The sequence below is a fragment of the Lygodium microphyllum genome, chromosome 21 (genome assembly GCF_053477565.2).
Source record: "Lygodium microphyllum isolate KBCC chromosome 21, Lygodium_microphyllum_v1.1.10, whole genome shotgun sequence".
Classification (NCBI taxonomy): Eukaryota; Viridiplantae; Streptophyta; class Polypodiopsida; order Schizaeales; family Lygodiaceae; genus Lygodium; species Lygodium microphyllum.
Genome location: NC_141155.1, coordinates 53,618,333 through 53,630,223, shown reverse-complemented (window position 1 = coordinate 53,630,223; position 11,891 = coordinate 53,618,333). Strand labels below are relative to the sequence as shown.

The window sequence follows — 11,891 nt, the reverse complement described above, 5'->3', positions numbered from 1 at the left end:
ACTCCAACCTTTTTCTCTTTATTTAATACAATTCATGCTTTCTACAAAAAATTATGAAAAATTAAAAAAATTAAAAAAGGAGGTTTATAACAAAATTAGAAAAATAATAAAAATAATAAAATAAATAAAGGAGGTTGGTAACAGTGCTGCGCAATGCCCAGCGCCCGACTAACGTCATGTGACGTTACACTAAAAATTGGAAACTAGAATAACGAATGAAAGGAAGCCACGTGTCGATTCCTTCGGCAGTTTTTGGTCTTAGGGGAATCCGTCTCCATTTTTTGCTCTGAAAAAGAAAGGGGCTTAAAAGAAAAAAGCAATAATAATAATAATAATAGAACACCGCCACTTTTATTCGAGAGAGACACTGCGAAGGGAAGCGAGAGCTCCTTTTGGTCGTCTACGTCTCTCGTCTGGGCGTGTCTCTGTGCATCGCGGCCATGGCTTCTTCTTCTTCTTCTCCTCCGTCCCCTTCTCCTCCTCCTCGCACTAAAAAGCAGATCACCATGGCCGAGACCATCGCAGCCAGCGCCTTTAGTGCTTGCTTTGCTGAGGTTCGCTGATTTTTTTCCCCCCTTTATCTCCCTCTTTCCCCTTTGTTTGCATCTTTTGTCTCATGTTTTTATGTAGCAATTAATTAAGGATTTTTGCCCGATTGGTTTTATGTCATTCTCCTGCCTGAAACTCTCAGCTTCTCTCAGATTTCGTTGCCGTCCTCCAAAGTTTCATTGCACACTTAACCGGCATGTGTCGGACAAAATGCAAATGTGAATGCTAAAGACTTGAAGGACAAATGTTCAAAGCAGGGAATTTTACGTACAATGGTTATGCAGTTTAGTTTTTCAGCTGATCATAACACGGATTTCCTCTTTTCAACTGTTTTTCAGTTAGTTTTTGCTAGACTGTAGATACTGTTGTTAGATCAAGTCACTGTATTCACACATTGTCTTGCGTTGTATTAGCTGATGTTTTCAAGGAATTGTTACATTTACTGGAATTTCTGATCATCTTGGCTTTAGGATTGTATTCCGACTTGCTAGTCATTGATCACACTGCAGATACTGTTGTGGAACCAAGTCAATGTATTCACACATAGTCTTGGATTGTACTTAGTTAATATTTTCAAGAAATATGTTGTGTTTACTCGAATTTCTGAACATCTTTGATTAAGGATTTTGTGCTAACTTGCTAGTCATTGTCCACTTGTCAGACCTGCACTATTCCTTTAGACACAGCTAAAGTCAGATTACAATTGCAAGGAAAAGCATTGCAAGGAGATGCAGCAGTTCCTCTGAAATACCGTGGGATGTTTGGAACTGTGGCGACTATTGCTCGTGAAGAAGGGCCCAGGGCACTCTGGAATGGTTTGACCCCGGGTTTGCATCGGCAATGTCTTTTTGGTGGCCTGCGAATTGGGCTTTATGATCATGTACTGCAATTTTGAGTTGCCTCATTTTGAGACTGTAGAAGCTGCATGAATCATGGGTTGATTCTCCTACATATTGGTTTTTCACAGGTGAAGGACCTGTATGTTGGAAAAGATTTTGTTGGAGATGTACCATTGCATAAGAAAATTTTGGCAGGTCTAACCACAGGTAAAGACATATGAGATGAAATCCATGGGTCTCAGTGCATGCAGATTGCATTGTCTATGTATGCTTCTTGATATTTCTAAAACTTTTGAGTGTAGGTGCCCTTGCCATCACTGTTGCAAACCCTACAGATTTGGTGAAGGTCAGGCTTCAAGCTGAAGGAAAACTTCCAGCTGGCACACCCCGCCGGTACAGTGGAGCTTTCAATGCTTATTCTACAATCATGAAGCAGGTTGTGCATATTTCAAGCAATTTTGTTTGTATTTACTTTGCTCAAAGTAGGGCTGCCAGTTTCATGTATGATGAAGATTAGATTTTAGGTAATTCATGGGCTTTGCTATGACATGGAATCTTTTATTTGCACAGTTAGAGTGGCACTTTATCATCACCCACTTGTGATAGTTGGCTGATATATCATTGTATATATGTAGGAAAGCTGACCAGCTTAAGGTGTTGTGGGGAGCAGTTTTTCATTCTATTATGGCTTTGGGTGCTGGTCCAACATGCAATTTGGTTCTAGCATTATTTGTGTTTCTAGATGTACTTCTTTATGTACGCGTGTAGCTTTGTGGATGCTTGTGGACTTGTATGACTAGTCCATTTTAGATCAAAACCGAATCAAGAAATCAATTTGAGAATTGAGCTTAGGTTACTAGAATTTGAAATCTAACTTTGTATCATAAGTGTAGGTCTTATTTTTGTATGGATCATGCTCATGACTATTACATGGACTAACCTTTTTAATGAAGAACCGCATATTGATACAGGTTGACTTTTCAAGAGAAGGAGTTGGTGTGGAGATATGCTAGGGTTTGCAAAAGAAAACACTGAGTGTACAACCGTGACAAAAACACAAAGAACTCAAAACACATATGCAAAAAGCAAATTGTAAAAACACAAAACACAAACACAAACACATATATAGAAGAAAGATGACTTTGAAGTGGAGTGAATGAATGCTGTAAATGAAGGAAAGAGTATACAAGATGCTCATGGGTAGCGCTATCCAACAGTCAGTGGCTCTCGTGGGAGGTGGTTGAGGGAGGTATGGATGTGTGACATCCACTAAAGATGGATCCCGAGTGTTGTAACCGCTAGTTCGAGTTGAGATGAGCCGAAAATGGAGGGCAGCAGGCTGGAAACCAATCACAACAGTCTTTAGGGCTGGAATTGGTAAACAAAGCATTGTGACTGCCTGAAGATGATGGCAGCTGGTCACTGGAGGTTGTAGAAAGCTGGGCGACAGTAGAGGAAGGTGAAGACGATGCTGATTAGGCTTGCACTGCAATTAACGCAAGCTGTATGATGCCTCAAAAGAGGTTGGACAGTAGGGGACAGCCATTGGAGGGAGGGCTGATGGCCGAAACCTGCAAGACAAGGGTTGAGATTGAATGATGGACAGCCTATGTATTTGTGGATGAGTGGATCCTCTCAAATTAGGTTTTGGCTTGTGGGACACAGTTACTCTATAGGATTGTGCGCCATTTGATGGAAACTTTTGGCAATTTACATGTTATGGGGCTGTTAAAAGAGCTAATCAGTTTGTAATGCATTCCTAGCTCAGTAATTGGGAGAGCCAACAATGTATGGGGTCCAAAATATCCTAAAAAGGCCCTCATTCTTGCAAAGGCAACTATAGTAGGCCCAAAGCGGCTGTCAATATAAGTAGTGGAAATCCTTATGAGCCAAAAGTTGGTTAGAGCTTGTAGTGTCTCTTGTAGGGCTTACATGTAAGGGACAACCATACTGTTAATAATCTCCCCTCCATAGGTCTTTTGTGTGGCCAAAAAAGCTGAAATTGGAGCAGAAATAAGGAACATTGAAGTCATTCTTTCCTTCTCCTCATTTGGATGCTGCAAGCACTCTTAACAACCTAGGGAAACTAGCTCAAGACATCAAGGCTGCCTTCAAATCCTCGGCGAAAGATGCAATGTATACTTTAAGTGGCTCCAAATGTAGTGTCTTTGGAGAGATCCCTCTCATCATGGAGGTACTTGCACTCACATTTCTGCATATATCCCTCTGACCATTGATATTTCATGGCCCATGAGGAGTGGGCGGAGCTCAACATAGAGGATTGACATTTAACTAGTCACTTTTGCGGTGCTCATGGCAGTGATAAGCATATAGGTGGTGGATGAACACTGGACTTGAAGAATAAGGGTGTCAAATCAGCCATTAAGGAGGGTTCATGCATCCCCACTTGGAGGAGCAAGTTGCGAAGTATCATTGGGTACTGAATGGCTTCATTGTTGGAATCTGCTGTACAAAATGTCTGGTATATACTTACACCATATATGATTGAGTGGGGGTAATGAAAGTTGGTTGGGCATTAGTGGTTTGATTTTTGACTTGGCGCCCAAATTGATCAGCACCAATTATATCACTATCTTGATTGTGACTAGTTAAAGTTGCTAGTTAAAGAGGGTTGGCAATGATAGAGGAAATTACTATTTTTGAGCTTAGAAACAGGAAAATGGTGTTTGTTCAGCAATGTAATATGAGGCCAAAATTTGTTACAAGATTGTTGGCCAAAATTTTCAGCTCAGTTTGTGGCAGCCCTCCATCCCTCTAAAAGCAATGCCATACTCGTATAATTTTGTCCTCTCAATTATCACCCAAAGTATACAATTGATCTTGCTAAGAAGCAAAATGAAGGTGGGATTTTGAGTCCTTGAGTGGCATCCAGAATATGGCACAAAGTGGCCTAGATCAGTGTAGACAAATGTAATTCCAACCCAGCAAAGAGCTGTTATATGACACATAACTTCCAAAGAATAACCTTGTGAATATGCATAGGGGTAGTCTCAAGCTACCAAGAAACTCAAGCCCTGTTTCTTTCAGAGCATAAAGCGAATAGGAAAAGCTCTCTCTCTCTCTCTCTCTCTCTCTCTGTGGCTCCATTCCATCCCATATTCCTACAAAGAGACATGCATGCATGTGCTCCTGCCTGGAGACACTGCAGTTGTGCAACTATGCTGATGTTTATGATTTTTGTTTTGTTTGCAACTATCACTTCCAAAATGAAGGTGTGGGTGGATTTATTTCAATGTTTCTCGCCAAAGTTGCACCACGTGGAATTCCCAGGTGGTGCTAAATACCTGTTTTTTCTGCATCTGCTTTTGCAGGAGGGTGTGGCAGCACTATGGACAGGGCTTGGTCCAAATGTGGCACGCAATGCTATCATAAATGCTGCAGAGTTGGCAAGTTATGATCAAGTCAAGCAGGTAAGTGCATTTTTTGTTATGCAGACACAAGAACCTCTCTTATATACCCCGAGTGTACATTTTTGTTTTTGTTCAAGGAGTGCTTTAACACTATGTAACTTGGTGTTTGCAGACATTGCTGAAGATTCCAGGATTTTCAGATAATGTATTTACACATCTACTTTCTGGACTTGGAGCTGGTCTCATAGCAGTCTGTGTGGGCTCTCCTGTTGATGTGGTATGTTGTGTTGATCAGTCAGAAGATATCTCTTTAGTGTGCTTCTTGCTAGATGTAGAAGACTGCACATATTGTACTCTATCTTTCCATGCAACTCTTTTTCATACTGTGTACAGGTGAAATCAAGAATGATGGGAAACTCACAAGCTTATTCAAGCACAATTGACTGCTTTGTCAAGACTCTGAAGAATGATGTGAGTTCCTGTGTGTCTTCATCTGCCACCATTACTTTTCCTTTCATGTACAATATATAATATATTCAGTCAGTCTAATTAAGGGTTTTCTGCAAAAGTTTGCTATAATTGTGCAGACAATTATGATCTGTGATATAGAACTCACTCATACTTTTTTGTAGCCTTCAAGGGTGCGTGCACTGAATTGTTTAAGTACACTCTGCTTTCTTGTGTTGTATTTGACTGGCATTCTGCCCTATTTTCTTTATTCTCCCTTTCAGGGTCCAGGTGCTTTCTACAAGGGATTTATACCCAATTTTGGTCGTCTTGGCTCTTGGAATGTCATCATGTTCTTGACTTTGGAACAGGTACATCTCTGTGCTAAAACTCACACCAATGTGTCTGTGAATTGAAATTGTGACAGAACTACTGTATGTGTAAGTGGGTGCACTGTGTGGATCTTAAGTACTGGTTCTTGATGGTGTTCGGGTGTGACAGGTGAAAAAGCTTTTTTACAAGGAGGCGCCCTCTTAAATCCTAGTTAGAAGAGGATAGAATAAATGTCATGGACCTGGGACCACGCAGAGCTTGAGATCGTCCAGTGGGACTGGATTTTTGGTTGCGGAAATTATATCATTATTGGGGTTTTGATTACTTCCTCACAAATTGAGGCCCAAACCAATGCATTCAGGTATACAGCTTGTTATGGCAAGATCTATGGTCTTGCTTGCAAGGCTGGCATTATTTTACATTTTTGTAGGGGCATTTCTACTTAAAACATGATAAAACGGGTGCGCAAGAAGTGCACAAAAGTATTCATCAGCATCAGCTGGGTGACAGAAAAAGCCAGAAAGCTTCAAGGCTTTGCCTGTAACTTCTAAATTATACTAATAGAGCTTGATTCTTGAAAATGAAAGCTGATAAGAGGTTTTGTCTCTTCTGAAAAAATATCTAGAATGGAAGATGCAGAGAATGCTAGTATCCCAAAGATCAAGTGTCAGATGATAAATAATATGAACAAGGAATTTCTTTTTTAAAGGGGGGAAGGAAAGGCTATTTTAGGCTTAGGTGACTACCAATATTCAATTACAGGATAAATTTTCTTTGCTTGTGAAGACCCATTGGTAAGAATGTGGAGGGCTATTTACCCCTCCGAGCCTTCAGTGACTATCAATATTCACTTACCGGGAAAAATAACGTTATCCCTCACAGTTGATTGGAGCACATATTCTTTTGAAATATGATAGAAATTTATAAGTCAATCAATTTAACTAAATTAAGTAGAAGGGTCCAACCTTTCCATGATCTAAGCCATGGTGTGCCATCCTCCATTGCAGAATGTTTAGTTGATGGCATGCTTTCTTCAGTTTGCAACAAGGACATACTCCCTAAAGTAATATTTATCCAACCAAGAGCAAAAAGTACAACCTATCTATTTGTATACGTTTCAAAGTTAGTACACACATACCACCCTTATCTGTGATTAGAAGTACATTAGTGACTTTGTGGCCTTGTCCTAGCAATGGAACCAATGTTGTGCTACTACATGAGCTCAACATGGAACCATTGGATACACCTGTATTATTTTCAAGGGACTGGACTTATGAAGTTAATGACTCTCTTTCACCTAGTATAGTCATATGTATAAAACACAATGAACTAACCTACCAATTGTTGAATGATAGATTGATATGTAGTGGTTGTAGTAAGAATGCTTATCAACTTACCATGTAGTTGTCTACCTCATTAAGCATTGCTTCACATTGCACATGTATCACTCCTTGCTTATGTACTTGCTTCCATTGTTACCCATGCCATGAGAGGAGTTGTTATAGAAAAGCTCAAAGAGAATAAGAGAGCTTTTTACTTCACGTTCCTCACTCACTCTCTCTCAAAGCTACACACCTTAATTCATACGCACAACTCACCAAGATGGGATGGAGATGAACTTCTCTCTACTTGAGATACTAGGAAGATATAGTAATGTAGGTAGGAGGTTAGCAATATTTGTATACCTTGGGGTCACTGTTTTGATTAGAATTAGAGAAGCATTAGAGCGATCCAGATCATCTTGCTCCTCTTCTTTAGTTTGAGAGATTTGCGGTAGATGGTCGTCAAAACATGGGAGCTTTATTTATTAGGAAAGACAGTGTCTCATGATCCACATAAAACTTAAAGTGTGTCAACAGTAGGTAGTGTCGAAACTTTTCCAAGACAAACACCATTGCCAAGCATTGTAACTCAGTCACATAAAACGATGAGAGAGAGAGAGAGAGAGAGAGAGAGAGAGAGAGAGAGAGAGAGGGACACCACATTGAGTGTCTGAATTGTATGCAATGGGTTGATTTATTGCAATTTTGAAAATTAGGGTTTTGAAACCCTAATTTCTACATAAATTAAGTAGTAAGTTGATTTCTTTCTTTTGTGCTTTAATATGTTCAAGTCTAGTAGAATGAGTTTATTGGATGAGTACTAGATTAGCATGTGCAAAATGGCACTACAAAGGCCATCTACCTAAGGAGTGTAAATGTGCGGAGGAATGCGAGTGACAAAGAGAGCTAAACTCCTTGTTTTTCACATTCTCACATACACATACCACCTCTCCTTCACTCTTCCACAAGAGGCAATAGAGTAGCAATACAATGCAAGCTTTATTTCGTGCACACATGAATAGCTTGTCCCATTCTTTCTCATCCTTTTCATACAAGTTTTAGGGTTTCCACCTTTTCCTTGGCATTTAGCATGCATCCAAATCTCTTGATTGGTCTCCTTCAAATTGCATGCATCTCTTGTAGCCTAAGCCTTACTCTTAATACGTAAATTAATTTATGCACATTCTCACCTTATAGTACTATTCAAAATTTCTTAATAATTCACATAGAAGTGACTTGAGAGTGAGCCCTGCTTTCAGTTGTTCACACAAAAGTTCAAAAGTTGATAGTACAATAGCTTTAAATTTCTTTCCAAAAAATTGTGATGGCATGTTGCACATTGAGGTTAACATGATGCTTTGTTTGTATGGTTTTAATCTTTATATTAAAATTAAAGAGTAATTATTATACTTGGTTTCATGATATCTATGAGAATATATTAGAAAACCTAATGAGAGTAGCATCAAATTTTTCAAAAACGTGCCATTTGATGAAGATTGGTAGCTTGTGTGAACCAAAAAATTGAAAGTGACGTAGCTACCACAAACATTTCAATATGGACCTTTTGCAACTTGCGATAGTATTTTCCCAAGAAAAAATGGAATATGGTTATCTTTTGAACATTGCTTTAGAGAGATAAAATAAAGAATTTGTGAGTTTCTCACTAGATGTTAGAGATGATCTCCAAAGGTTCCTTATTGCACTTTATATAATGTGTAGAGAGAGGAATTATAGTCATACATTAGCTAATTGCATTACTTTGTATCTGCTCTAGTTTATATTTTATAGTTGAATGTTTCAATGGGAATTGCATCTTAAACATTGTCTTTTTGTTTTTGTATGAAGATATAGTCATCCATGTACTCGAACAGTACTAAACTCAAGTCAACATGCCAAAATGGTAAATTTATTTGTCTTTGTGCATCTAAGTGACTTTTCTAACAAGGGATTGTGTTTTGGCATTTCAAGGCTTGCAAGTTTGGTACATTGTAAACACGTTTATGTTTATCTTATAGATTTGCTTTTAAATGTAAAGTAATATACGATCTCAAAATACAATTAAACTATTCTAATCTTGTTTTATATTGTGCTAACGTATGTTGTTGAAAAGAAACTAACCACAAATGTTGATCATTATATTCTATATAACACTACTAATAGATGTGAGAGTACTATTTATTCAAGAGATACAAAGAAAAATAGTCTCTACCCAAAATTGTAACTAGATTAATCTCTCTATCAACAAGAATATGAATCTATTTTACATCCAACTTGTGTCTTGCTCTCCCTTTTTCATCCTCCACACACTTATTCTCTCTCACGCACAATCATGAGTAATGTAAGGTATCATCCTCCATACCCAACCTCTCAAGCTCACAAACATGTGTGGAGTCGAAAATTCAACATAAGATATTCATCTACTCATGCCACTACATGCATATTTCCATCTCTATGACTCTAGAGTCTTAGGACTAATGTGATCCACATGCATTAGCTAGCTAACATTGGATCAAGCATTAGCTATTTTATAATCCTTCCATTAGTATCATAGTCTATTGATCCATCATTTATGCAACTTAGGTCTAGATTGGAAGAAAGAGGTGGCAACTATATCTCCATGGTCATTGTTCTATGTAAAAAAAGGTTATGAACCTTGAAGAGCATGCCATGAATTATAGGGAGTTGTAGACCTTTTTATGACATAGAGAGGATAGAGTAATCAACAACCTACAATGAAGCTGTTTGTTGGTTATCCACATAGTCTCACAATAAAAGTTGCTACAATTTTTAGGGAATGGATTGATTCAATCAAAGGGGAAGAGTTGGGAAAAAAAAAAGAGAGGAAGGAAGGGGGGTTGTGGGGGGATGATGAGATGAGAAGCACTCCAATGACAACCAATAACAAGGTAGACAAATTTGTAGGGAGTAAGAAGATGAAGGAGAAGCCTAACACATCAACATTGTGCTACAAGATAAGGAGAAGCCTAATGACCTTGAGGCCTGACACACAAATGAACACATCAACATTATGCTACAAGATAAGGAAGAAAAGTTGCCTAAGTAGAAGAGAAGGAACATGTTGGAAGCAAGATTGAGAGAATGAGGCTATGACTATTTATGAGCTTATTGACGAAAACCTTAAAAGCTCGAGTAATAACATTGAGAAGGTGAGATGCACCTATTGGAACTCTATAATTGAGCTTACGGCATAGAGGCATAGTGCGATTAACTAAAGATCCTAGCATTGAGTTGAGAATACATAGTTGCATGTTATCTTTTGGAGGTTTATTGTCAGATGTTCTTGGGGTGGTTATACACAAGTCAAAACTCAAACTCAACCTTGCACAAAGTTTTCTTAGCCTACCAACTCTCCTCAATATCTCGATTGGTGGCAACAAGTGTATAGATAGTGTTGGTGGATAGGACATCATCCATGCTAGGATTTTGTAGTGTTGGTAGTATATTCTATAGTAGGATGGTGGATAGTAGTATGACAATTGAGTAGGATTGTGAGAGTCTTGAGAATGGTTGAGGTCATATGGTGTAGTGTGAGTGGAATCATGTGTTATAGGGAAACGTATTCATATGGCAATTAATAGGTAGTGCAATTGGATGGCAATGTTAGCCATGGATTGGATGGTGTGAAGGATTGTAGATATTAGGGAGCATTAGTTATGCTCTTTGCCCTTGAAATTGTGTGCTAATGGGCAGAAGCAAGGGAACAACTACTATTAACAACACACAATCCAACTACCTTATAATCTTCTCTCAACACTCTCAAGCTACTCAAGCTAATAATCTATGAAACTTGATTTATCTCATGCAAGAAACCAATGCATCAATAACTCTCCCACTCTCATGCAATGGTGCTAACATCTTCTCACATTTGGCCACTGCCTTCCTAGGATGTATCATGTCCTCTAGAAAGAAGTCCGAATAGAATTATGTGACCACTACTAGCTTCATGGAGCACTCTTCTTTCCAATTTGTATCCATATGCTAGCTTCATAGTGATCCACACTTTAGTAGTTGCTCTAGAGCTTTGCAACTCCATTCCCATGTATCCATCATTCTTCTCCCTTTGTTTCCCCCTGGTCTCCTCTCTCCAAGTATCCCTTCCTTCCAATTGCAACATATTTCCTTGCTTAACCCTTTTCCTATAGTTCCAAAACCCTATTTTTCTCTAACATCTACAATAGGAAGAGAAAAGAAAAAGAAAAATTACTATCTTCAGCTACATCATGCCCTCTTTAGCATCTTTCACTCCACACCTTTCCAAAGGTGCATAATACTTGTCACCTTTTCTAGCAACAATTATTGATGCATAGCCAACCCACCAAACCTCTTTTGATGGTGGTCTTCAAAACTAAGCTACCACCTTCATCCTTTTTCTTCCTCACATCAATCCATGGTCCATTCTTTTTTTGGCTTCTAAGATAAGCCTCTCCTAGCTCCTATTCACATGCATAAAGGTACGCAAGTACAATACATATGCATGTACATATGCACAATCTAACGTACACACATAAAAAACAAAAGATATAAACATTTATACACATAAAATATATCCCTGCATATATACATCACTCTCACCCCAATGGCACTCTTCACACTCCATTGCACAACACATAATCACGTCTCAAGCATCTGATATTATATCCATTATATATATCATAACACAATGACACATCTACAAATATGTGGATTAAGAAAAATATTGGTCGAAAAAATCTTTTTGTATAAAAGAAATATTTTGTAAAAAATTTAAAAATGTATGTAAAGGGAATTCAAATGAGCCATAGCACAATAAAAAATTTGGCTTGTCTCTTTGGCAAAAGCTCGATAGATTTGAGAGAGTCAAATCAAAGTCCAAGTTGAAAAATAATTGATATATTAATAAAAATAATAATAGTTTTAATTTTAAATAATTAATAAATATGATTAAAATAATTTCAACTTTGAATAACTCTTAATAAAATTTTAGTAATTATTACATTTAATAAAATATCAAATTTATTACAATAATAACT

At 38.1% G+C, this 11,891-nt stretch overlaps 1 protein-coding gene across 1 annotated transcript; it reads left to right on the top strand.

Moving 5' to 3' along the window:
• Positions 1-352: 352 nt before the first annotated feature.
• On the top strand, positions 353-6,225 carry LOC148018010 (mitochondrial uncoupling protein 1-like). Its single transcript, XM_087661682.1, has 9 exons — positions 353-554; positions 1,211-1,429; positions 1,517-1,595; positions 1,691-1,824; positions 4,721-4,819; positions 4,932-5,036; positions 5,153-5,230; positions 5,491-5,577; positions 5,708-6,225. The coding sequence occupies exons 1-9, from the start codon at positions 441-443 to the stop codon at positions 5,741-5,743; spliced, it is 951 nt and encodes a 316-aa protein (XP_087517808.1). The 5' UTR covers positions 353-440; the 3' UTR covers positions 5,744-6,225.
• Positions 6,226-11,891: the final 5,666 nt, after the last annotated feature.

What these genes read in the sequence shown, in the direction of transcription:
- LOC148018010 (XM_087661682.1), top strand. Translation starts at nt 441, where the DNA reads ATGGCTTCTTCTTCTTCTTCTCCTCCGTCCCCTTCTCCTCCTCCTCGC. An exon ending in GAATTGGGCTTTATGATCAT is followed by an intron (nt 1,430 to 1,516) that starts GTACTGCAATTT and finishes GGTTTTTCACAG; the next exon opens with GTGAAGGACCTGTATGTTGG. An exon ending in TTTGGCAGGTCTAACCACAG is followed by an intron (nt 1,596 to 1,690) that starts GTAAAGACATAT and finishes TTTTGAGTGTAG; the next exon opens with GTGCCCTTGCCATCACTGTT.